Genomic DNA, 27,613 nt, shown 5'->3' with positions numbered 1-27,613 from the left:
TGTTCCAAAAATATTATGTAATTTCATGCATTTTCTTTGGTAGTAGACTTAGGCCTAAGCAAACTCTTATCACGCCCTTACATTGTTTTCAGTAAATTACCCAATCAATCATGTACGGACCGCAACCTGTCACTTGCAAAAATTCGTCAGTTCCTTTCGAAAGATCAATATCAATCTCCCTGCAGTTACAGAAAATCTTTCGACTAATTTTCACCTTGATTTTTCTCTACTGCTAAGGGAATAGGAGGAAAAAATGAAGAGGTCATCCACCGTTACGGAGGCTAGGCAACCCTAACTTTGCAAATTACATACACGCTTCTCGACATTTTCTTATATCAGCCATAATCAACGTGCATATTTGGCAGGCAAATCATTTCAATGTCATATGCTCCCGTATATTCTTTCAGAGGTAGCTCGCAGGTTTTCCCACAGTCTTCCACGTTTATGACGTGCACGCATGCAAAATGTAAAAAGTTCAGAAAGATGACTTTCAACTTGCACATTCCCATGAGTTCGTGGGTGCTTTTCAAATATTTGATCCTTCAATGACACGTGCATTAGGGGCACAGGACGAGAAACCTGGGGATGGGCTATGATCTTCAAATCTTCTAAGGAGTGCTTTGCTGAAGACATCCCCACCAAAGTTTTCTACAATGAAACCTTCCGAACATTCAGACAGTACTTAAATCTAACAAGAAGTACTTTATCAAAGGCAAAATTTGAACAACCAAAGAACACTAATGTCTAAATAACTTACGCTTAGCCTTTTAAATTTAGACATAAAAAATACTTCAAACAGTATGCAATTTGCAGGTAATGTATATCGACATGCATCACTCTCCAGAACATATTTGAGCTACATATCGCTCATGGAGCCAATCGATCGATATGCCACACCTGCTTTCCCCCAACTTCTCTTATTGAATATCGCAGCCTGTCAGAGAGAACTGAAACATTAATCATTAGTGGCAAACTGCAAGTCTCAATGAATCATCTGCTCATGATCATGGCACTGTTTCCAGGTTAGACGAAGGTCATGAATGGCAGTTTGGGAACAAACCAAAGGTGATTCGCTAATCTATAGAACGATACACACCTTCAGGAAATGAGAAGTAGATTTACCATCTACGCTTAAACGAGAAGCGGATTTACCATCTGGTGCTACGTAATTCCTCTAGGGCACTCCAAGGATATTTAGCTTATCCTTCTGGTTCAAATGCTAGTAGCTAACTACTTCAGACGTGTTTGGGAGCTTTTTTTTTTCCTTTGCACTTTTAGGTTTTTGGCCTTATAGGGCAAAGAAATACAAGAACAGATACGTTATGACGGAAAAAACGAACCTAACATGTTGATCGTAGTTAGAACACTGAAATTGGAAACCTATCTGTTCTAATATGCTTCCTCATATAATGAAGGTCACAAGTTTCAGAAATTCTGCAATGACGAACCAGACTCACCTATCATGCAATCGAGATTGCTGCCCTTGCCAGAACTCAAACATGGTTGGTTTCAGACAGTAGCCTCCCCAATGCTTTGGTCTAGGAACTATGTCACTGCTGAAATTTCCAACAAATTATGGCTTTCACAAATGTGTGTTATGAATCAAACAAGAAACGATGAGCAAGCAGTTAGATCTAACTTGCGCTAATGATTTGATTTAGGCTATAGACGTAGCATGTAGCTTCATATATAAATAGAAAAAACACAAAGGAGCCCAAAATGAAAGATAGAGAAGCAAATAATATATACAATCCAGACAAACACACACACACACACAAACGGTAGGCAGCTGGTCAAGGGGGTTCAAACTGGCCCCACCGAGCTTGCCAAAGAGGGGATTACTGGAGTTCCAAGGGCCTACATAAAAGAGTTTTGCACCGTTTGGAAAGGTGAGCAAAGGTACAAGTTAAACCACCATGGCAGGCCTCCCACCCTAGAGACGCTCTCCCTTATAAAAAGATGGCATAAACATACACGTAATGTTAACCTCATTCAAGCAAGTCCAATCAACTTTTCCCACAAAGAAAAGGCATATACCCCAAAGAATATTCAGTTCTAAATAGTCATGATTAAAAATGTGTCCTACTGTGTGCAACCACAAATGTGTTGCATGGAATAATTCAGCCCACAAAGATACATTTTGGCTATGGCAATACTATAGGCATAATTTTTTAAACAAAACACGTAAAATTAGCCACCAAAGAACAAGTTACCTTCTAAAATTCAGTCATTTAATAGGAAGACGAAAAATCAGCCCGAACAAAATGAGGAGTAAAAGTATAGCAGAAACTAAAATCATCATTGCTGAAACTTACACATCTGAAAATTTGGCTTCCAACTCCTCATATGCCTGGCGAAGCAGATGTCTTCCTGGTATCACGGAGCTCTGATTCCAAAGACAAGTCAACCTTTGGACAAAACGGGAACAATTATTTAAACCAACAGAATAGAAGCAGACCTGTTTGCTCACAATGGCTCCTATCTGACTTCCTCTTGGGCGACTATGGAAGTATTTATCAGACTCATCTTCGGGAACCTTTTGTACCGTTCCTTCAATCCGTACCTGAGAATTATGTCAGAAAAGCAGCACAGGTTCCACTAAATGCTATAATCAGAAGACATGCTTATATGTCGCTTTAATGCAAATAACAAACTAGGCAGTAAATTAGATGATGACCATAATATAAGAATATCATTTTAGTCGTGTGCATAGGAACACAGTTGGTTTCCACTTGTCAATGTTTGTAAAGTAACCAAAGATTCTCATATTTTATTTCTCAAGTTTTACATATTCTTTCATTATTTTATAGTTTATATGTAATCCAGTAACTGCAAATCCACACACTTTCCTTGCATGTGTAGTTAGATATATGTGTACAAGTAAATATAACAAATGTGGTTTAAGAGCTTAAGAGATAGGTAAATATTGTTGAATTAGAAGATTTTATGTTTCTAGGTGGCTCTTTGTAATATTAAAGAGTTATAAGATCTCTTTAATATTTCCTTTATTTCTGTTTGATGTAATCTGTAAATCTCCTTTCTACCCTAATCTCTTTAGAATGGAGATTAGGGTTAGTGAATCAATGAAGAGTTTTCCTTCTCCAATTATGGCTGCTACTCTCTCTCTCTCTCTCTCCACATCTCATGACACGGCTCCAAACCTCACGGCTGCAACATGGTATCAGAGCCATCGTGACTGGCGACGTGAAGAAAACAGTGGCTGGGGCGTGAATCAGGCTGGCGATGTGAAGAAAACTGCCGCCGGCTTCTCCTCCTCAGGCTATCTCTTCCACCGTCTTCTTCTCCATCTCCCTCTTCCGTCTCCTTCTCCTGCTGCACACGTTTAGTTCCAGCAACTGAGCCGTGTGGAGGAGTCTATTCATGCTATGAAATCTGCGTGAATAGACTCCAGCTATGGGTGTCTAAATATATACTTTTTTATCACAGCTGGGTGGGAGTCTGCGGTAGTTTATGTTGAATGTTTTTTTCTGTCGCTATTCATGATTAGTGGCAAATAATCTGTGGTATAGCAGCGTTAGATGCATAAATAGATAAGTTGTTGATTGCTAAAGACAGTGCAAGCAATGGGGAATTTTTTCTTGCCGTTGGATTGCTGGATTTTCTCTGTTGTGGGGTTGTTGGACAGCAGTCTTCTATTTGTATTGCTGGTGCTGTCAGCCTTCTATTTGTGTTGCTGGATTTTATCTGTCGTGGGAGTGTTGGACAGCAGTCTATCGTGGGATTTTTCTCTATTGTTAGGTTGCTGTTTTTTTGCTGTAGGGTTGCTGTCAACAGTTGGACAACAATTTCAGAAGCTGTTTGGGAAAAGTGCTTTTGCATCTAACGTTGCCGTGTGGTGTTGGACATATGTTATTGCTGATTAGTCGCAGTCTTTATAGATATATATATACATATTCTCGCTTGCTGGTGGTGGGTGATCATTTGTGGGCTGATTTGCCATGGCTGAAAATCATAAAACTGATTTTTCTCATGAGATTAAAGCAAAGGAAATCTATTCTCCTATGGGTCTGCTGTAAAGTTAGATGAATCCAACTACGAGATTTGGTCTCATGTGTTTATGTTGTGTGTGATTGAACATCAGAAGGAGCATGTTATCGAAGAAGATGAGCCTATGGAAAAGAGTGGGAAATATATTTCATGGAAGGAAGATAAAAATATTGTCATGTCTTGGATCATGAACAGCGTGCAACCACATATTACTTCTACTATTGCATTCTATACCTCTGCCAAACACATGTGGGATTTTTTGAAACAAACTTACTCGAATGACAAGAATGTTAGCAAGATATTGCAGGTTGAGAGGAATTACTTAATTTGCAACAAGGCAACCAGAGTCTGGCTCAGTATTTCACTTCTCTCAAGTCAATCTATGAACGATTTAAAGCATTACGTCCTCCTTGTCCAACATGCCATAAGACCCATGGTGAACAGTCCATGGTTGCGAAGTTTCTACAGGGTCTCTCTTCTGAATATGCAGTAGCAAAGGCACAGATGCTAACTGGAGCATAGATCCCTGACCTGGCTGAAGCCTACAACAGACTCAACCGTCTTCCTGTGACCCTCTCTCCGCCCTCTAGTGATATCCATGCCTCTGCCTTGGTAGCCTCAGGAGGTCGTGGACGCAGTTCATTTAGGGGGAGATGCATGGGTCGTGGGTCAGGAGGAGGTCGGGGGAGATTTCAGTGCACCTATTGTGGGAAAATAAGGCATTTGGAAGACAGATGTTGGGATAAACATGGTCGTCCTACCGCGGCGCCGCCCCTAGGAAGAAATGTTGCATCTAAGCTGGGAAAGAACTCTTTACAGTCTCCTATTGGATCTACCCAAACAACGTCATCAGTGGTAGATGGGTCTTTATCTTCTTCTCACCCTGAGACACTGACTGTGAGCATCAACAAGTCAAAGTATGAGGACTTCCTAGCACACAGATCTATCCAGCCATCGGCCTCTACAGTCATGATAAACAGTCCTATGTCCATTGATACTGTCCCACATGATACAGGTAATACTTGGATAATTGATTCAGGAGCATCGAGACACTTTTGTAATAGATCTTCTATGTTTACTGTCCTGCACTCATTACCTCAGACACGTCATGTAAGACTTGCAGATGGTCGATGGTCACCTATTATGGGTTATGCAGATATCAAGATCTCTCAGTCTATGACTATCCCTAATGTGTTATATGCTCCTAAGTTTTCCACAAATCCGTTATCGGTTGGACAATTGATTAATGATTTACCTTGTCGTGTTACATTTGACTCTGGTGTATGTTAATTTCAGGACTTGCAAACTGGAAAGACGATTGGTGGAGGCTCTGAGAAAGGGGGCATCAACTTTCTATCGAATCCAGTGGGTATTGCAGCATCATCGATCACCTCATTGTCCTCCTCCTTCCAGTGGCATCTCAGACTTGGTCATCTATTTGTCTCGAAGCTCCGTCACCTTCTTCCTCATCTTTCAGTACCAGGGTAATTTCAGTGTGAAGCCTGTCAACTAGGCAAACACATCCGTAGCAGTTATTCATCGAGTCTGAGTCCGTCCAGTTGTGGGCTATTTGATCTTCTTCATGTTGATGTATGGGGTCCTAGCAAAGTTGCTAGTAGGTCAAGATTTCGTTATTTCCTTGTCATTGTTGATGATTATTCTCGAGTCACTTGGGTCTTCCTTTTGAAAAGAAGGTCTGAAGTCGTAGGTACTCTAAAAAACCTTGTTATTGAAATAAAGACCCAATTTGGTATTCTTGTTAAAAGCATTCACACTGATAATGCTCTTGAGTTCAAGGCATCTACCTTAATGAAGTTTTACTCTGATAATGACATTTCTCCTCAGTTTACTTGTCCCCATACCTCCCAACAAAATGAAGTAGCTGAGCGAAAACATCGCCAACTTTTAAATGTGGCTCGTTCCCTAATTTACCTGCATACTTTTGGGGAGATGCCATCCTCAATGCCTCCTACTTGACCAATCGTTTACCATCCTCCTCCATTGACAACAAGGTTCCCATCAAACTTGTGCATCCACAACGACCATTGTTTCCCGTGGCTCCCAAAGTATTTGGTTGCACATGCTTTGTTCACATACTTGGACCCACACGTAATAAATTGGGTGCCCAAGCCATTAAATGCATCTTTATAGGCTACTCCAAAAACCATAAAGGCTACAAATGCTTTGACCCATTAACTCAAAAGGAGTATATCAGTGCGGATGTCACGTTCTTTGAGTATAAACCTTATTATAGCTCCACTCCTATCTCTACTGAGATGCCACGGTCACCAGATCCACTACCTATTCCTCATATTCCTTTGGAGTCTTTCCCTTTTGAATCTCCTTCTAAAGACTCTCCGACTGTAGTGTCCAAGTTTCGTGATCCTCCGCTAGTCTACACACGTCGACAGGACCCTTCTCATGATCCTTCACCAACCGCTTCTCAGGAGGTAAGTTCATCTGAAGTGAGTAGCCTTAGTCCGTCTGATCTCTGTCAAGACTTACCTATTGCTCTTCGCAAAGGCAAGCGACAATGTACTCTGCATCCTATATCTCATTTTGTGTCTAGTGACGGTGTGGGTAAAAGTATGCAATAGTTTATTCAAGCTCTGACTGCTCATACAGTTCCTACGTGTCATCAGCAGACTTTATTAGATACCCAGTGGAGACAGGCTATGCAAGATGAGATGGATGCATTAGTTCAGCGAGACACCTGTTGATCCTCCTCTTGATTGTGATATTGTTGGCTCTAAGTGGGTATTCACAGTAAAATATAATTCTGATGGTTCTATGGAACGATACAAAACTCGGTTGGTTGCTAAGGGCTACACACAGACTTACGGGGTGGATTTGTTTGAGACCTTCTCTCCAGTTGCTCGGTTGGGAACCATTCGTCCGATCATTTCAGTGGCTGTACACCATGACTGGCACATGCATCAGCTTGATGTCAAAAACGCCTTTTTGTATGGTGATCTTGATGAAGCTGTCTATATGCAACAACCACCATGATTTGAACGACAGGGGGAGTGTGGAAAAGTGTGCAAATTGAAGAAAGCTATTTATGGACTCAAGCAGAGTCCTCGTGCGTGGTTTCACAAGTTCTTCGAGGTAGTCTCAAAGTGTGGCTTTGCGAGTTCTCCCCTTGATCATTCTCTATTTATAAAGAAGACTTCTAGGGGTATAACCGTTCTAGTGGTTTATGTTGATGACATTATCCTGATAGGAGACTCCGATCAAGAAATTTCTGATGCAAAGTTGTTTCTGCAAAAACACTTTGTAACGAAAGATCTTGGTCCACTGCTGATGCAATAAAGAATTAAGACTAACTAATCTTAATCCAACTGCCCTTACAACTAAACTAAAACTAAGCTTAAACTAAACTTAGCTAAAACTAACTAAAACTCAAGCAAATGAACAAGGAACAAAAAGAAAAGACGAAGGAGAATAAGAAAGCACTTCATTTCTTTCAAACTGGTTGATCCCTTACAAAATGATCTAAAGTCCCCTTTTATAGATAAATGGATGGATTTCGGATCTGGATCCATTTAATAAGTACCAAAAATATAATTAGATCCATTACATGATTTGATTATGCTTCCATCTTGCATCAGACTCCCCTAGTTGAAGAAGAGTCGTCCTCGACGAGTTTAAATCCTTCGTTCTGCCAAAATGTTTCTTCACCTTAGAGGATTTGGATAAAGTTTGGATCTGCTGAACAAAAAGGACCAACCGCTCCACTAGTTGGTGGTCCGCTCACTTCTCCTGAAGATGATCAAGGTGGCGGCTCAGGTGGTGGCTTTGGAGAAGAAACACAGGCTTGGATATGATCTATGGGCATTCCTGATTCAAATCCAGTCTCAAGTGATGCAAAGAACTGGTTTGGATCCAAATCTGAACTCTTAAACCCGTGAATCGGGCGATATGAACACGAACCGGGTCCAAAACCTGGTTTGGTTTGAATCGGTCCCAAAAGGAACTGGTCCAAACCCACGAGCGCCTCGAGCTATCGCTCGAGGCGCCGCTCAAGAGTCCCCCTTTCTGCCTCAAACAGAGGCGGACAGGGCAAACCAGAGGGCGGACGTGCGGCGCCCTCCGCCCCCCATCCATCTATTCTGAGGGGGGGAGGAGGCGGACGATAGTTGCCTGTCGCATCCAGTCCGCCGGCGGGCGACGAACCCATGGGCGGAGCCCATTCGTGAGGCAGCAGGTTCAGATGTTGCCCACAAGCAGACGGAGCAGGGCGACCCTTCCACCACCACGGGTTGCAAGTCTGGCAACTCCTACGGCTGGAAATGGGGGTTGCCGACGAGCGCGTGACCTCCGGTCGCCTACCCATGGCACTGGCAGGAGGAAATCTGGCAGGCGGATGCTGGTCGGATGGTGGAACCTTTGGTTCCTTCCTAGGAATAGCTGGTGGAACTCCAATTGTTCTACTGCAAGTGGCGGTGCATCCGGTGGCCCCGCCGGTCGAAAACGGTGACGCAAGGGAGCACCGCACCTCCTGCCACCTACCTACGGAGATAGGACGGTCAGATGCAGGCGGTGTCATCCTTTCGGTCGAAAAAGACGTCGTCGCTCACACACCGACGGGTGGTACTCCCAGACTCAAATCTGGTAGCCTTCGACCCCACTCTTGCAGTGGTTCACCGTCTCCCCCATCTGTTGTTTCGATGACTCCTGTCACCCCACTGGTCGGAAGAATCAGTGTTGTACGTATCGTACGATACGACCCCGTATCGTATGATACGTACCGTATCGTTTTAAAAAAACGGTACGATACACCCCCAGTATCGTAAATAGGGGGTGTATCGTTCCTGTATCGCACGTATCAAGCGATATACGGCCTGTATCGTACGATACGGGGCTGATTTCGCAAAAGGGGGCCCGAGACCTACTTATTCGACTTCTTTTTGAAAAAAAGCCTCCGTTCTTCATTTCTCAAGCTCGGATACTGCCGTCAGGGATGGCGATCGTCCATTTTCACCATCAAAAAGTTTTCACCGTGAAATCGAAGATTAAGGGGTCGATTTGTGCGTGGGTGGTTGATTTTTGTTGGGAGGAAAGGGGTTTTCTTCATTTCATCTTCGTAAGGTAAGAAATCTCATGTTTTTACCATGTATTCATAATTTTTTACCGTATAATCGTAGATTGAAAGATTTTGAATGTTTTTCATTAAATTGACCATAGGATTTCGTTTTTTTTTTTGAAGATATGGATCCCACATGGCAATGGTGCGAAAGGGTGAAGGAGAATAATCGCTTGAAACTCAAATGTAGCTTCTGTGGGAATACATTTTCAAGAGGGATTAGTAGAATGAGACACCATTTGGCAGGGACCTCCAAAGATGCATCTCCTTGTGTTGGAGTACCAAACAAACCTTTGCCTCCATATGTGCGTCAACAATGTTTTAGATATGCTTCATGCTTTACATCAAAAGAGGATACAGAAAGAAATTGAAGAGGCAGATGCAGGCTATAATGAGCCTTTGGAAGAAGAAGAAGAGGAAGAAGCTTATGAATGTGATGATGAAGATGATAGCATTCTAAGAACAGATTTGGAGACCTCAAGAGGTAGAAATCATAGAGGAAAAGGGATCATGTATGAAGGAGGTCAATCTGGCGTAACGAGAAGCAAGAGAAGAGACACAGCAGGTAGGGCCAGGCGTGGTATGCGACCACCTAGTGGTAGAGTTCCCACTGGTAGGTCTAGTGTTGCCCTATTAAGAGCTTTTTCCCTTCATATACTAGCCCAGGTGGTCAGCCGTAGATTCATGCTACTATGACGTCTAAAGATATGCTATAAGCACAAAAGGTGGTAGGGAAATGGTTTTATGATGCATGTATTCCATTTAATGCAGCTAATTCTTTTCAATTCCAAGCCATGGCAGATGCAATTGCTTCTATAGGCCCCAGATTCAAAATGCCATCATATCATCAGTTGAGGGGTAAAATTCTTCAAGATACAGTGAAATAAGTGTCTGAACATTGCGATCAATTGAAATTATCTTGAAAGGAAACAGGTTGCTCCATTATGTCAGATGGATGGACTGATACAAGGTCAAGAACACTTGTAAATTTTCTTGTTTATTGCTCTAAAGGTATAATATTCTTGAAATCTCTTGACTTGTCTCATGTTCCTAACACTGCTGAGATTTTGTTCAATGTTTTTGATAATGTCGTACAAGAAGTTGGACCTACAAACATTGTACAGTTTATTACAGATAATGCTACAAATTATAGAGCTGCAGGAGATTTGTTATTTCAAAAGTATGGAACATTCTTTTGGAGTCCATGTGCCACTCATTGTGTTAATCTTATGCTTCAAGATCTTAATGAGATGCATGATATGAAATCAGCCATGGACCAATGTCAAGAGGTAACAAAATTTATCTATAATCATGCATATGTATTGAGTTTGATGAGAAAGTTTACAAAAGGAGTTGAATTGATACGACCTGGACAAACTAGATTTGCCACAAATGTATTGACTGTGCATAGTGTGGTGAAACAAAGAACTCCTTTGAGGCAGATGTTCGCTAGTGAAGAATGGGCTGCATATCTACATGCTCATAAAAGAAATGCTTCTTTAGTTGTGGATATCATATTTAATAACGAATTTTGGGAATCATGTGTGAAGCTATTGAAAGTTTGTGTTCCATTAGTGAAAGTCCTCAGGTTAGCTGACAGCGAGGATAGACCTTCCATAGGGTACTTATATGAGGCCATGGATAAAGCAAAAAGGCAATTCGAGACAACTTAAAAGGAAAGAAAATGTTATATGTACCCATATGAAAGATGATAGATAAAAGGTGGACTGGATAGCTTCATCAACCTCTTCATGCAACAACTTACTATCTAAATCCAGCAATTAGATTTTCTCCTACATTTAAGAAGGACAGAGAAGTCTTAAGTGGTTTGTTGGATTGTATTAACGTGTTAGTGGCAAATTCTAGAGAACAAGATGCCGTCAGCAATGAGTTAGATCTATATGATACTTGTTATCGGGGCATGGGACAACCTGTCACCGTTCGAGCCAGGACAACCATGCGTCCAGGTAAATACATAAAAATGTTTAATTTACTTTGCATTTGTTACATTTCATTCTTTTAGAACTTTCAAATTGATTTGTTATAACGTTATATTTTTGTTTAGAATTGTGGTGGAATAGGTTTGGGTTTGATTGTCCAAACCTAGCACGTTTTGCAATCAAAGTCCTCAGCCAGACATGCAGTGCTAGTGGATGCGAAAGGAACTGGAGTGTGTTCCAACATATCCATAGTAAAAAAAGGAATAGGCTCGAACATAAAAGGTTGAATGACTTTGTCTTTGTTCGATATAATATGAGGTTGAAACAAAGGTAATATAGCTTAATGTTTACATTTTTTGTACAATATATTTATATGAAATTATATATTAACAAGTTTTCTCTTATGTAACATAGAGAATTACAAAAAACATCAGCAAGGAAGCACACATCTCAGTTTGTTCCTATTAGCTTGGAAAACTTTAACGATCTGGAGTCATGAATTGAGGAAGAACCGGCTACAATATTTGATGATGATCTTGAATGCTTCAACCTTGAAGCTGAAGCAACTTTGTTGATGAAGGAGAGTCTACTAGTGCTACTGTTGGTGCTGAATATGTTGGTGAGGATCTTCCAATTCTTGACGATGAAGATGAAGATGATGAAGAATGATGAATCATTATATGTATCGAACCACTTAAGAGTTATGAATCTATAGTTGTTGAACATTTGAATGTTTTATCACTTTATGACTTATGCTTTGTTGATTGAAATTGAATGATATTGTTATGAATTTTGATGTCTATGAAGTATGAATGATGAACCGTGAACGCGCAAGTTTATAGATTTAGCAATAATAAGTCTATCATTATCTAAAACATGTTTTCAATGAAGAATTTATTATTTTTAATTTTTTCAGATTTTTTTTTATAAATTTTCCGATTTTTTTTTTTATTTTTTCTGATTTATTATTATTATTTTAAAAAAATTTACGACACGGTTACGATACGGCGTATCTTAAAGCCAGACCGATACGCCTTACGATGTGCGTTTTACAACATTGGGAAGAATGGTGGCTGGAATCCTTCCCTCCTCCAATCTGCCCACAACTGAGTCGTCTGTCAGTTCACAGGAAGAAGAAGAAAAGGCCAATTCCCAATCATGTCCAAACGACAGCAACTGAGCAGCCTGCTCATAGGTTGAAGAAGACGACGATCGACTCAACGCCAAAGGATGTCCATGAAGAATTTGTGGGTTCTGCAAAATAAAGCTGAGCATTCCTCTGATTTCCTCAATGTTCTTGGTTACGACAACAAGATCTTGTCTAATGAAAGATAAATCAAATTCCTGCCTTGCTACTGTGAGCAAGGTTTGCTGAACTTGGTCTTTCATGTTCGTAAAAGCCTCACTCTGATACCAATTGATGAAATAAGGAATTAAGACTAACTAATCTTAATCCAACTGCCCTTACAACTAAACTAAAACTAAGCTTAAACTAAACTTAGCTAAAAGTAACTAAAACTCAAGCAAATGAACAAGGAACAAAAAGAACAGACGAAGGAGAATAAGAAAGCACTTCATTTCTTTCAAACTGATTGATCCCTTACAAAATGATCCAAAGTCCCCTTTTATAGAGAAAGGGATGGATTTCGGATCTGGATCCATTTAATAAGTACCAAAAATATAATTAGATCCATTACATGATTTGATTATGCTTCCATCTTGCACCAACTACGTTATTTCTTGGGAATAGAGGTTGCTCGCAATATGGATGATGTCGTTCTCTCTCAATGGAAGTATGTTCTTGATTTATTGCAGGACACAGGGATGCTAGGAGTTAAACCGGCTAATCTACCTATGAATCAATGCATACATCATCATGATGACCAAGGAGAATTAGTGGATTCTCGATCATATAGATCCCTTATTGGAAAACTCCTCTATGTTACTGTGACCAGACATTAGTTTTGCAGTGAGGAAGCTAAGTCAATTTATGGAAAAACCCATAAAAGTTCATTGGAATGCTGCTTTGATGGTGGTCAAATATCTGAAATCGTCTCCTGGCAAAGGCCTTTTGTTCACAAAAGGCAAGACCCTAGAAGTGGAAGCTTATAGTGATGCTGACTATGCTGGCTCAGTCGAAGACAGGAAATCTACGGATTCCATGTATTTGTGGGAGGCAACCTTATATCGTGGAGAAGCAAAAAACAAGGTGTGGTGTCAAGATCTAGTGCAGAATCCGAATACAGGGCAATGGCTCAAACTACAGTAGAAATGACTTGGGCTAGATCCATGCTATTTAGCCTAAGTGTGTCGATTCCACTTCCCATGAAGATGTATTGTGACAATCAAGTAGCCACATACATTGCAAACAATCTAGTTTTTCATGAAAGAACTAAACATATTGAAGTGGACTGCCATTACATTCGGGATCTCGTTCAAGGAAGAACCATTGCCACTATTCATGTTCCTTCAGAAGACCAAGCTGTAGATATCTTCACCAAAGCTCTCCCTATTGGTGACTTTTCTAGATGTTGTGACAAGCTGAGCATTTTTAATATGTATGCTCCAGCTTGAGGGGGAGTGTTGAATTAGAAGATTTTATGTTTCTAGGTGGCTCTTTGTAATATTAAAGAGTTATAAGATCTCTTTAATATTTCCTTTATTTCTGTTTGATGTAATCTGTAAATCTCCTTTCTACCCTAATCTCTTTACAATGGAGATTAGGGTTAGTGAATCAATGAAGAGTTTTCCTTCTCCAATTACGGCTGCTACTCTCTCTCTCTCTCTCCACATCTCACGACACAGCTCCAAACCTCACGGCTGCAACAAATATATATATGTGCATACATACATACATACATTATATGGAGCCAAATAAAATTTAGATCTAGTTAAATCTGCTATTAAGTCATAATGAGGTAGTTGTGGAAAAGGAAGGAGAGAATTGAACTTAATAGGAAATATAAGTACTTAATAATGGTGGATGAAGGTAGTGTTTGATGGCCTGGAAATATAAAATTGGAAATATATTTCTGGAAATATATTTTCTGAAAAATGGAATGAGAAAAATCTTTCTGATTCTCATTTTGATGTGTGTGTGATGACTGAGAAATATATTTTCAGAAATATATTTCTGTGTTTGATGATAAAGAAACATATTTCCAGATTTCCAGAAATATATTTCTTAGTTTGATATAAGAAACATATTTCTAGATTTTCTAGAAAGAGAAAGATTGATGTAGCACATAAAAAACAATAACAAGCACAAGCATAGACACATAAAACAACAATAACATGATTCATGCTCACATTGAATTGATCCTGCAACATCCTCGCCCTTGCGACACACATATTGATAAGGGTCTCCTTCCTTCTCTGAACATTCGGAGAATTTTCAGCTAAGTCTGCTGCACCGTAATAAGTTACTGCCATAAAGTTACTGCAATAACAGGAATAATTGTCTGCAAGAGGTGAGCCAACAACTTGTTCCTTTTTCATATTTTAGTATGTCACTGGAACAAACATTCACCTACTTGGGGAGTATAGCAGGTAAGGTCCAAACATGCCTCATGCTTATCACCGTGCAGCAGACTTAGCTGCTTACGTTAACTCTCTCCTTCTCTCACTCACACAAACATACACACACATATGAGAAAGAACCTGAAAATAGACCCAAATTAAAAATTTTCAGAGAAACTCATATATATATATCTCACACTATAAATTTCCAGGTTCATAGCCTTCTTAAGAGGTGAACCATGAAAGGTATGGGGTGTGTTGAGACCTGTCAAACAGAGAGTTGGGGTCAGTTTTGGGTGAAAATGTTAAATTAGCATCACAGACAAGCTCAACAATTTGGGCCTACAATTCCACATCTCGGGATGTCTGCTCTTCAAGTAGGATGGACTCTAACACCCTATAATGTCAGAGGACTTAAGAACGATCTACAGTAAAGATTTTAATCAGTCTTGAAAAACTTATATACTCCACAGAATCCTGCATCTTTGGTTGCCGGTTACTGCCTCGAAATAGGGGAGCTTATCGTCAGTGTCGCTGGAGACTCCACCATCATGGTCGTCAGAGGGACACAGAGAGGGCTCCTGAAAGGTTTCCTTAGGAATACCATTTCCCCTTAAAAACTCCCCATTTGAAAAATGAAATTTCATAGAAGCTCACGTTTGGACCGAAAAACCCAGAATAGGATGACAGGAACAAGGGGAGATAGAGAGTGTGTGTGAGAGAATTGATCTAAAACAACCAAATGTCGCTCTGTAACATTTCTAAGGCCTGAGTGGAACCTGGCTATGGGATGGGTTAAGATATATCATACTTGGTGCCTGGTCCAATTGGGAGTGTAGACAAGCAGGCATAAAAGGGAAACGACTAACAGTAAAAAGGGAAACAACTAACAGTAAATAGGGGAACGAGGAACACAAATATCATGAACTGTCATGAAAGGGTTTCTCAAAATTAGAACCAAAATATCGTTCTCCTATCAATTGTAACAGGATTCCAGGATGCATCAACAATTGATCAGGAGATTCACACTTCAAAACCTACAAAGGAATGCATAAACATAGGCTGCAATGGACGGTGGGAAAATGGCAATGGAAGAGATTGAGAGAGAGACATACCTTTCACCCCTGTTATACACTGCGCTGGTGAGGAGATGCCCAAATCAAGCCACTAGTCAGAAGGCTGTGCAGGAGGAAGAACGCTGTGTTGGGGACGGATGCGTCTGAGGTAGCAGCAGGGAGAGAAGGGGATGGATGCGTCTGAGGTAGCAGCAGAGAGAGAAGGGGACGGAAGGGTCTGAGGTAGCAGCAGGGAGAGAAGAGGAAAGGCTTCACGAAGGCAAGTTGGGTGAAAAAAAGACGTAAGGGTTTTGAGCGAGGGTTTCCAGTGAGAGAGTGAGAGGGTGAGGCAGCTGCGGAGGACAGTGGTGTTGATGCTGCGGTGGGGGTTGAGGAAGTAGCAGGGAAAGGCAGGTGCGGAGGATGAGCAGGGTGAGGCAGCTGCGGAGGATGAGAAGAGGAAGACGAGGAGAGAGACGCGCGGAGAAGCCCAACGGGTAGAAAAATATTTCAAGAAATTTTTTTCCGACTCTCAGGCGGAAAAAAGTTTCCAGAAAAAAATAGTCGGAAATGGGTTCAACGGCTATTTTTTACTCCCCATGTTTGATGGGAAGGAATTTTTTTTAAAAATTTGAATTAATTTTCCGGTTGAATAGTACATTTCCAATGCGTCAAACGCTACCGAAGGGAAACGGAAGAGTCACCTTCAGCAAATTCGTTACTTGGGGTTAAGGCCCTTGTAGAGGGCTTCTTTAACCCTGTTTGGTAGCACTTTGGCTTCCCCGCTTGTCTAACCCTGTTTGAGGAAACAAGAAACAGGAGCTGCTTCTTCTGTTTTTAGTCAGAGATAACTCTGGTAAGTGCTATACTTAGTGTCAAGAAATGTCGAGACGTGTTTTGATCTGGACTGAGCAAAGCGATATATATATGTTTTGGGGTTGAGGCTGCGGTAGGCAAGGCAGTTTGTCTCCCTCTTTACCTCTTATTTGACTCCTTTAATTTCTTTTCAACTAGAACAAGACTGCGATGAACATCCAAGGCTGATCCATCAATTTGAAAGCAATTTGCAAATGAAAGGTATATTACATCAGAAATCTTGTACCTACACTCCTAAACAAAATGAAGTCGCTGAAAGAAAGAATAGACATATATTGAAGCCATTAGATCTCTTCTCTTTAATACTAATGTTCCAAAAGTTCATTGGGCAGATGCTGTGTGTATGGCAGTATATCAAATAAATCGAATGCCATCAGGAGTGTTGAAGAGAATATCTCCATATGAGAAGTTGCATGGGTGGAAGCCAAACTATGACATGTTAAAAGTCTTTGGTTGCACATCCTTTGTACTTATACCAAAACAATTGAGAGACAAATTGTCATCTAAAGCAGCAAAATGTTGTTTTTTTGAGTATAGCAGAAGATAAAAAAAGCTACAAAAATGTTATGAACCAATTGGAAAGAAAATGATAATTTCGAGACATGTAGTATTTCATGAGCAAAAACCATATTTTGTGTAAGAAAAAGAGAAGGGAGAATATAGAAATGTAGATGTGTCATTCTTAATGATATATCCTTGAAGGAAGAATTGTGATGAAAAGGGGAGCCTGCTGGAGGATTCAAGTGAGAATAATCATAACGACATAGAAAGAGAAAAGAACAATACCCCGCTGCCAAGGGTTGCCGAAGGAGGCCCTGATGCGGTCGCCACCCAAGATCACGCTCAGCAAGGGTGATCGGAAGGCAAATCTCTGTGCTCCAGTGTCCTGCCGATGGCACCTTCTTCAAGCGCAGGGAAAGAACAGGCACCAAATGCCATGATCTAGGGGGTGAAACGCAATGGATGCTCATGGAAAGGCTATGGAAGATGCAGATGATGCTGGAGGATCAAATGGAATGAAGCCGAGATGGTTTCGGGAGGTGAAGAATCTGCTAGCCAATGGAACAGTAACGTGTTAGGTTACTGTGGAGTCGCAGGCACAGGGAAGATGTTGGTCAGTCGGATGGCGATCTTCGTCGCCGGCGATCGCTCAAAACCACAGAGCAATACTCCCGAATGTCATAGGGATCGGAGAGGCAAAAGTCCACCGGAGAAGAACCATGTCACCGGAAGATCGAGCTTCTGTGCGGCCGTTGGGTGAAGAAGAGGAAGAACCACATCCTCTTTCTCAAGCGCCAGATTTAGGGAAGTTTGCTAGGAGATAGAGACAGTCACCTTAATGACACTTTGATAAAACTCGCCCGCCGGAATCTTCTCTGAGATTTACCCGTTAGAGGATCGAGAATAAGAAGGCCATTTTCCCGCACCCGCTTCATCACCGCACACAACCTGCCTGCATCCATCACAGTCTCGGCCAGCACCAGTCCAGCTCCAGCAGGGCCATCCACCTGCGGTCGGCCGCAGGCACATTGCCCGCCAGCTCCAGTTCCCGTCGTCATCCAGTGCCGCCAGGCGGGCTGCACTCGTCCCGCATCCACAACACCTGCTGCGGCTAGGAGGGTCGCAACTTTCGTCAGTCATCAGCGTCCGCTCGGCCAGGAGGGCGAGCCGTCTGCATAGTCGCCGGCTAACAAGGGCGTGCAAGAGGGAGAAGAGGAGAGGAGAGAACGAGAGAGAGAAAGGCAATCCAAAAGCATGTTTAATTAGGGCAAATCCCAGCTTAAGTACAAGTAATTACGGGTCCGGACTGGACCAGCTCTTACTGAAATCATATCCAAACTGAAAACGTCAAATATCAAAACATAATGGAAGTAAACTCCTACTGCACCACACGATCCCTATATGGATCGTAACACAAGTATATCAGAGGAGGGGAAAACAGTTATACATGTGCCATTTCTTGAGCAGTCTGAGCCATTGGAAGAACTTGAAGGGGCCAATTCCATTCTGACTCCATCTGCTGGTCATGAACCTCCAACTTCACGAGAACGTCTCACTACATCCTCCTCCTCCTTGTCACCTTCGCTCTCCTAGGTACGTCGTAGTTCTAAAATCTCCACCCCTCCTCGGTTTGTCTCTTATGATTCCTTTTCACTTAGACATCGTGCTTTTCTTGCTTTGATTCATTCTTATAATGAGCCTAAGCCCTATGAGGAAGCAGTCTCCAAGGAGGAACAACAATTAGCTACGGCAAAAGAGTTGAATGCTTTAGAACGAATGAATGCATGAGATGTTGTGAATGAAACTTCCTCTAGGGAAGAATGTCATGGGTTGCAAGTGGGTGCTCAAAATCAAGACCAAAGCAGATGGATCAATTGAGCATTACAAGGCAAGTTTAGTCGCAAAAGGTTACAATCAACAATTTGGAAGAGATTACTCAAAGACTTTTGCACCAGTGGCACATATGACTACCATTAGAACTCTTCTAGCCAGTGTTGTACGTATCATACGATACGTTACAATACAGTCACAATACAATTACGATATGTTATGTACTTAGCTTATGTTCCTTGTGTTTTCTAGATTGATATTGACATATTGTTATGAATTTTGATGTTTATGAATTATGAATTACTGAACCATAACTTTATAGCAATAATAAGTCTATCATTCTATAAAACAAGTTTTTTATGAAGAACATATTATTCTTGACTTTTACTGATTTTTTTTTGGAATTTTTTCTATTTTTCTGATTTTTTCTTTTAAATACGATACAGTTACGATATGTTACGATATTTTACGATACAATGTATCTTAAAGCTAGACTGATACGGCTTACAATACGCTTTTTACGGCAACCCTGTAGACATAATCTCCTCTTAAGCAGCTCTCCAAACACCTAGGCATTGGACTTGGTTTTAGAGAAATAATCAGCACCTAGGTACTTATTTTGGTTAGATATGTACCAATAACTGGTCAGGATCCTTATTCATTTGATTTTTTCTCAACCATATCAAAGTTCACTCCTCCTTAACCAACACCATTTGACTCTACTTTCAGCAAAACACTTCTTAGACAACCCAAGCATGAACAATAACAGAAAACGGAGGATAGCCTGTTAACGTAGTAGACAAAACATAAATATGTCTACAGTTTGTGTGCATGTCTTTGGTTGTCCAATAGAAAGTGAAGGAGTACGATTGGACATTTATAGGTAATTTCACAATTCAAGGAATTTTTTAGTCATAACAAGCATCAACAATATGAAAATGTTGGCAATGCAGCAGATACATACATAAACACACATCAAAATACATAAGCTCCTATGACTTGAAGCATATAGGATGGGACCCTGAAGTAGCTAGATTAATACCAGAAGCCTTTATGAAAACAAAGCCACTAACGTGCAAATTGGAAAGCTAACCTGGCGATTGAGATCATTCCAGAAAAAGAGGAGGCAAGCATTTGAATTTTCTGATATTTCAACTGCTTTTCGACTCTCATAGTTAGTGTACCTAGTTATGAGGAACAAAGAAAAAAGAAAAAACATCAACATAAATATCAAGATTGATGATGAAATAAAGATAAGCAAGAAAAAACATCAACATAAATATCAAGATTGATGATGAAATAAAGATAAGCACCCATGTTTTTCTTAAAAAAAAAGAAAGGGGCCTTCACAGGAAGATTAGGCTGCTTGCAATAACTAAAAAAGAGTTGACCTGTAAACTTAGATCATGTAAAAAAATGCTCAGTGTCGGTCCCTACCAGACAAAACCATTTTCATCGAAGCCTTTGAGCAACACCATTCTTGAAGAACTGGATAGGAAACCAGAAGAAATAGTAAATAAGATCCATAAGGGAAGATGCATCTACAAAGTAATTCAGTGTAGACAAAATCAGACATATCTGTTAAGAAACTATAGATCCTGCAGGATACCATGACAACTACATGAGCAGAAAGGTAATATCCGAAGAAAAGTAAAAGCTTGGATCTCCTGAACGAGCAGAAAGGCAAACTTAGGCAGCAGTTTAGTTTGACAGACACATACGGTTTCCCATTCTTGTCAGCAGTTGACAAGGCCATGGCATTTGGCTCACGCAGTCCAGCAGCAACAGCATCCTCAAACCATTTGTTAAACTGTAGCATATACATATACATCAAAAGACTCCAAACAAACTGATTGCAAATAAACACAAAAAGATGGCATTATGGTAACTTTCTACCTGGATCATTGGATCATCATGCACCTGATCCTCGAGGAAAACAGGAGAAAGATAATTCTCTCTTAATGATGAAACATCTACTGCTTTAGGTTTTCCAATCCGAACACACATAGAAGTGCCAGGATATTGTGGAAGCTTTAGCATATATTTCTGAATAATTGTTGGTGGAACAAACCTCCCACCTAGAAAGTGGTGAGGACCAGAAAATTTCTTCGCACACAGCTTCGGAGCTGTTAAAGAAACCTTGAAGAGACTTTCCAATTAAAAAAAAAAAAAAAAAAGAACTGCTACGCATTTTAGAAAAAAGTGAACTGGTACTGTGATAGGAAAACCATATTCAACCAACACTAACCAGCATATCTGGCTTGATTCCTCTTTCACCAACATCTCCATCCTCAACATGCCATCCTGAAGGTATGTCTATGGACACAATTGCAGGCATTTTTGGGCCATAATCCACATTTTGCAAATCAACCAGCTTTTGAATAAGAACATCAAATGGGGCCCTAGGTGCACCTATAATTCCATTAAATTACTCTTCTCAGAGCTTGCATATAGAAGAGCACGCTTTTGTTTAAAAAAATCAATAGAAGAAAGTAAATACTTTACTGTAAGATTCAAATGCAATATACTTTGCAATAAGTGTGGGCCTGAAATACAAAGATGTGCAATAAAAAGCGAACTTAACTACAGCATACACTGGAAGGGGGAACCTGTACATGATTATAGATTGTCTATCCAAAAACTGAAGATACAATGATACACAAAAGGACATATAGAATTTCTTATCCATATCACAAGTACAATTTTGAACACCCAAGTTGAATGAGTGTGAAGCAGTTACATTACCATGGAACGAAAATCCAAACATTGCATCTACTATTATGTCAAAATCATTTGACAAGTCAAAAGGCAGCTCTTCCGCAGTCAAGAAGGGAATAGATAATGATTCCAGCTGCAAAAAATATAAAAATAAAGCCTTGTTTACACAGATCAACACAAAAGAGGTTACTTAAATATTTTTCAGTTCATGTTGAGATGGTCTAGAATGTTACAAGACATACCTGAGTTACCAGACCACTATAAAGAGCCTTTGTAGTACGTTTTGGATAACAAATAAATGGCTTATACCCAAAGTGATATAGATGCCGAGCAGCCACCAGACCATCACCACCATTATTTCCAGGGCCACAAATAGCAAGTACACGACTATGTGTACTTGGCTTGAAAACCTGATGAAGAAACATCTGGTTAAAATTTAAATAATCTGTTTGATCAAGAAAAATTACTAGGGGCATTACAATAAATGTAACACCAATTTTCCTCCTTTCCGATATTTCCACCGTTCATCAATGTTGACATGAAATCGATCCAAACCAGCCGGTGGTTAAGAGAAATAAGGCGCTCAAGGCCAATCGCCAAATCACTCAAACGGAGTGCACTAAGGCACAACACGCTACAAAAGGAAATAATTCCTGTACATACAAAGAGTAAGAAGACTGAATGAGGTACCTATGGCTCTAATTAGACTATTAGAGCTGTTATACGCTATATACTTATTCTAGTATATATACATAATGACACACATATACATACACTAGGTATATATATGTGATATGGGCCGAATATATATTTTCCTCTTTATTTTTGTTTTTGTAAAATTTGGACTTTCATCAAGCTCAACTAGCCAATGACTAGTTCGAACAGCTATACTTGCAATAACAACCACATTTAGTCCTCTTGGTCTTGTATGTATAGACTATAGACTATAGAGGAACTATTTCCTATTGTAACTTCAATGTTTTCTAAGCTGCGCTGTCTCCAAGGTTGATAGGAGCAACTACACAACAAGAGTGGGGCACTTAGACGCCCCACATCAAAGGCCAAGGACTGTAGGGATGCATAAGAAGCTATGTCACACGGATACGGGTACGGGTATCCTGTGGGTACGGGTACGGGTACGGGGATACGGCAAGTTTCAAAATTTTAGGATACGCGGACACGGCGAATATTAAATTCAAAAAAAATAAAAATGATAAAAAGATGGAAAAAACGTATAATGAACATAAAATTTATGAAACAGTGAAATAAAACATCGCACATAAGATGAAAAATATGATTCTAAACCGTCCAATCTTCAAACCAAAACATCCCCAAATCGGCAAGAAATGCCCAATATACATTAAACATAAAAAAAAGATGGAAAAAACGTATAATGAACATAAAATTTATGAAACAGTGAAATAAAACATCACACATAGCATTGAAGAATATGATTCTAAACCGAAAACATCCCAAAATCGGCAAGAAATACCCAATCTAAAAAATCCCCAAATAAAAGTTGAAACCCTAACTTCTAATATCGAAAATAATAGACAAAAGAAACACTTACCTGTCTGTCGCCGGCTGCCGCCGGACGCCACCGGAAGTCGCCGGAGGTCGTCGCCGTCGCCCGCCATTGCCGAACTGTGCTGCCAGCCTGCCGCGGAAGCCGTCGAGGGTAAAGGAAGGTCGACGATCGAGGGTAAGTGTTAATGCGTAAAACAAAATGGGTTAAAAAATCGGTTATAAAAGTGGTTTGGATCGGGTCTGACCCAGACCCGATCCAAAACGTATCCAGCCGTATCGCCGTGTCGGGATCCCCGTGTCGGCGTGTCCACGCCGGTACTTGAACCATTCTGCCGTATCCGTGTGACATAGATAAGAAGTATGATTCCTGAATAAAAAACTATAGATTGAATTTGCTCAATCATATTATCCCACATTTGTGGCACCCCATGAACCATAGGCTCATCTTTATCAACTTCTGTCAATGTATACCAAATTGGCTTTGTAAAGTCCAAAAAATAAGCAACTTTATCCCACCATAACCATCCGCAATGATGTGCTTAATTGCTTGCAGCATGATGAGAACTCCAACCTTCGTCAGCCACCATGTGAACAATGCATTCTTTACTTGCTGAATTCTTTTAAGTGACTATTATAAGAAGGTAAATCAGGAATCGGGGAGATACTTGTGATGCTACGTTGAACCCCAAACTCATAATTGGATAGAATACCTTTCCGGGTAGAATTTTCATACCGTTTCACATTCAGCTATAGGAACCTCACCATTTCAAGCAGCCTAAGGTAGGCCCCCACCAGATCTACGACAATTCCATCCTTGAACACAACAGATTGACAAGGTTGAGGTTCAGTTGTCGAGTTGAGATCAAGTATTAGCAATGCCGAAGGAAAGTTAGTGGAGGCCCAACACCAAATGATATAAGAGCACAATAAACACCAAAGGGAGAAGAAATATCAGATCAGAAACTGGGTTTACTTAAAGAACTTTCCTACGCAAGGTACATTGGCAATTCACAAATGATCAGCTAAGTATTCTAGGCCTTTTCAAGTGCTAGAAGAGATAGGCAAGGTGGCCTACAAGCTTCAACTCCTTACTGAATCCACCATCCACCAAGTTCCTTGAATCAAGGTTGAAGCCATGCTATTCTCACATTCCAGCCCCTGCCCAACTTAGCTACCTACCCCCGTTCTGAGTATTATAGCAAAAAGCTGTTTGTGTAAGGATTTCTTCAACTCACTGTCTGCCTGTCTGGTAGAATGGGAAGGATTCGATGCACCAGTGCAATTTTGGGAAGACTCCTCTTAGTTGCTGCAACGATTTCCTACTTTTACACGAGACAAGGTGTTTGTTCAAGGGAGGGGCAATTGATAATCGAGGGCCTTTTATGTAAAATTGGAAATAGTGAGTAAATGAAAAGGAGAATAAGTAGGGTCCTTCAGAAGTTAAAACAGTCTTCTAAGAATCTGAATTGTTTGGGTTGGGTCTTAAATGGTGACCCTGTGTTAGCACATACTATATATGTATATATATACTTGTATGACTTGGTTAATGAAAAGAACCTCTGGCACTCAAGGGCTTCATCCCAATCTGGGATTAGGAGTGTGTAAGTGTGTTCTACTTTGTTTATAGGTGAAGACAGATAGCTGTGTCTACTGACATGTGACAAAGTTGAAAGTGATCAACAAAGCAAAGACAAGTGAAGCATGGACCAGGAGTCTGATGGATCACTATAAGTGTTCCCTTCATTTTGCTTTTAGACCTGAGTCACACTTAGTTGTTAAGGTATCGCCTAGGTGACGCTTAGTCGTGGACTAGGCGTGAGTCCACAACCCTCACCTAAGTCATCAAGCGAGGGTTTGGGGTTGGCGCCTAGAATGGACTAGGCACCAGCATGCCTAGTCCATTGAAGGTGTATTTTCACCTTCAAAATGTTTTCTGTTCAAAGTGTTTCCTGTTTGTATTATGTATTTCAGTGTTTAAAGCATTTTTCTGTGTGTTTTACCAGTATTTATCTTTGAGTTCCATATTTTGTATGGATATTATATAGTTCATAACTTGACGCTACCTGAGCAAAAGAAGGTACACACCTCTGCTACAGCGGTTGCAACACTCAATCCGGCAAGTTCCTGCATGTCTCAGTGCCAATAAATCAAAAAAGCGATCAGTTAGCGAGTCGTTCACTGCCTTAATATGTGCGTAATCAGGAGAGGATGTGCGATTTTTTTACCATCAACTGATCGACGCTGAAGCCAAAAGGACCCATCAGCATGTCGTCGATCTCCGCCGCCTCTTGCTGCGTAAGGTAAGAAATCTCTTCCGGAGTCTGAAAATTCTCCAGGGATTTCTGAGGAACGACCTTACCGCTCATGACTACCTCCGATTCAACAGATGAGCTGCAAATGCCTCGAGATCGAAGGGCAGCGACCAAGTAATGAGCCTATGAACAACCATAAACACGGCAAGCTCAAATCAAGAGGATAAGGTAAAGGGAGAACGGATCGACGGGATAAACAGGCAAACGACCAGACAACAGCGATTGGATGAAGAAGGAAGATTACCCTCGTTACCTCTGTGTCTGAAGAATCAGGACGAGCTAACAGAGGTGAGGAGGAGGGACGTGTGCCAGCTAGTTTGTGGACGATTGGGGAAGTACGCCTACCAAGATAGGAAGGAAAGGTTGAGGTGATGGTGATAAGGCTGGCCGCCATTCTCTTGCTCCCCCATGACAACATAGGGAGGAACGATGTTCATCGCCACAGCCTTCGCTGGCTTACTCGCTCTCGATCTTCCTTCCTCACCTCTTAACTCTTATCCCATAAATTCCGGGTGAGTCTAAGCGCTTTTACACCAAAATCGTTAAATATATAATATCCATAAAATAATGTTATATTAAAAGCAACTATTAAAATAACAACAACATAAGTAAAGAGCAAATGGACCAACATCTTAGTTTTTATAACTAAAAAACAATTTAAAACAATTTCAACATATTTGTTACAACTGAATCGGCTGGTTGGCTGGTTCGACAATACGGACCTCATTTTTATGCATTGATATTAAGGTGATAGGTGAACGTAGACAAGAAAAAAAAGAAGAGACCTAGATCGGACACATATAATTAATCATAATATTGCTAATATTCATTCAAGAAAAAAACCTTAAATGAAAAAATGTCAAATAACTATATGAAATAAAGCAATGAAAACATAGAAACAATAAATAAAATGGTGAGAGAAATATGGTTTAGGGTTTAGGGTTTAACTCGGTGTCGACCGAAATTTCATGCCGACTGTCGTGCCTACCCTTAAGATCACCTTGAAACAGCCTAAGACTTACCTAAGATAGATGAAATACAAAGACACTATTCAGTTGGACAGAAACCACGGCTTAAAACCTAATAAGACTAAGGAATACAAGTGAGGTTAATTCTCAAATCCCAAGCAATTCCTACTACAAAGAACTACAAATTGTGAAGCCAGTACAAACGCGTGCGATACAATTTAATCACTCACAACTCACTCAAGCAAACCATGCAATCCAAACCTAATCGAAGCAAACCACACCCACTCGTAGGAGGCTAGTTGCCATGAGGTCGTGTCTTCGGCTTGGAGCCTCCGAGGGACCTCTATGTGCAACAAGGGTCGTAGCCTGGCTAAATCAAAGAGCAAAAGCAAGTACTACCTCCCACGAATTTATAGGGGGGGATCTAGAGAGGTTACCAGTCAAGACAAGCTTGGCAAAGAGCAGCAAAATGGACCATGAGGTGATAACCAGCCCTCGAGTATTGCAGCTACAGGACAGGAAAATACCAACTCGAAGTAGCGGCTGTGGGTGGTGAAGGCGGCAGCTCGAATGACCTGTTGGCAGGCGTTGGTAGCCGGCCACAATAGGCAAACAGGCGTTGGTCGCTGGCTGTAGGCAGGCGATGGCCGCAGGTGACAGGCTGCAGGCGCTGGCCGCAGCAGGCGGCGGCAGAAGCTGGTCGCAGCAAACAACAGAGTTGGCTCTAGTCGGTAGGTAGCAGCAAGCAAGACGACTGACAGTTGTCGGCCACAACAGTGTTGGCACATGCGACGGGCAGTAGGGTGCAGCGCCGAGGGATACAGGCAAAGGCGGCCCGCCCGGCTGCACGCTAGGCTGGAAATGCAGCTGCACCTCTTGTGGCCGGTGGATCCCAACCGGCAGCATCCCTCCTCTTGATGGCGGTGTAATGGTCACTTTTAGGAGGTTATGGGTGAGACAAAAGGAATGACAATGAAAAGCATGCAACACTAGACAAGTGCGAGAACATGATGAAAATAGTTAACTAAATGTTCTATTACTTAAGTTTATTTTTTAATATAGTAATGTCATGCTGCCTTCAGCAGTTTGAGGCCAGATGGTTGAGACGCTCAATTTTCATTGATGAAAAATGCTACAATCTTTTCATGAAAAAGGCCATGAAGACCCTGCCATCATCATGAGACCTGTGAACTATTCAAAGATCTTGATGAGACAATGTCCCGACAAGCAAGCTCAAAAATGTCAATTATTTTCAATTAAAATAAATGACTGG

At 40.9% G+C, this 27,613-nt stretch overlaps 1 protein-coding gene across 12 annotated transcripts; it reads right to left on the bottom strand.

Moving 5' to 3' along the window:
• Positions 1–322: 322 nt before the first annotated feature.
• LOC116259414 (pyridoxine/pyridoxamine 5'-phosphate oxidase 1, chloroplastic) lies at positions 323–25,878 on the bottom strand. Of its 12 annotated transcripts, none has more exons than XR_007574131.1 (16): positions 25,617–25,878; positions 25,286–25,495; positions 25,146–25,184; positions 23,104–23,190; positions 21,776–21,943; positions 21,561–21,666; positions 21,064–21,227; positions 20,712–20,954; positions 20,537–20,625; positions 20,253–20,303; positions 19,909–19,999; positions 2,459–2,563; positions 2,316–2,386; positions 1,458–1,556; positions 758–934; positions 323–648 (listed from the first exon to the last, which is right to left on the bottom strand). XR_007574131.1 is itself a non-coding variant. In XM_031637219.2 (15 exons), the coding sequence occupies exons 1-15, from the start codon at positions 25,788–25,790 to the stop codon at positions 938–940; spliced, it is 1,707 nt and encodes a 568-aa protein (XP_031493079.1). In that variant the 5' UTR covers positions 25,791–25,878; the 3' UTR covers positions 683–937. The 12 variants fall into 12 exon arrangements, 9 of the variants coding, with proteins under 9 accessions (XP_031493079.1, XP_031493074.1, XP_031493080.1 ...); XR_007574132.1 differs by having other exon boundaries at positions 323–623; XM_031637219.2 differs by lacking the exon at positions 323–648 and having other exon boundaries at positions 683–947.
• Positions 25,879–27,613: the final 1,735 nt, after the last annotated feature.

The sequence above is a fragment of the Nymphaea colorata genome, chromosome 8, assembly GCF_008831285.2.
Source record: "Nymphaea colorata isolate Beijing-Zhang1983 chromosome 8, ASM883128v2, whole genome shotgun sequence".
NCBI lineage: Eukaryota > Viridiplantae > Streptophyta > Magnoliopsida > Nymphaeales > Nymphaeaceae > Nymphaea > Nymphaea colorata.
This window is presented reverse-complemented; position numbering and strand designations above follow the sequence as displayed.

Bases quoted from the DNA above. Each gene is read 5' to 3' on its own strand.
- LOC116259414 (XM_031637214.2), bottom strand. From the start codon at position 25,790: ATGTTGTCATGGGGGAGCAAGAGAATGGCGGCCAGCCTTATCACCATC. The intron at 25,185-25,285 runs GTAAAAAAATCG...TGAGACATGCAG, and splicing joins TCAGCGTCGATCAGTTGATG to GAACTTGCCGGATTGAGTGT. The intron at 2,387-2,458 runs GTCTGCTTCTAT...CTTTGGAATCAG, and splicing joins GAGCCATTGTGAGCAAACAG to AGCTCCGTGATACCAGGAAG.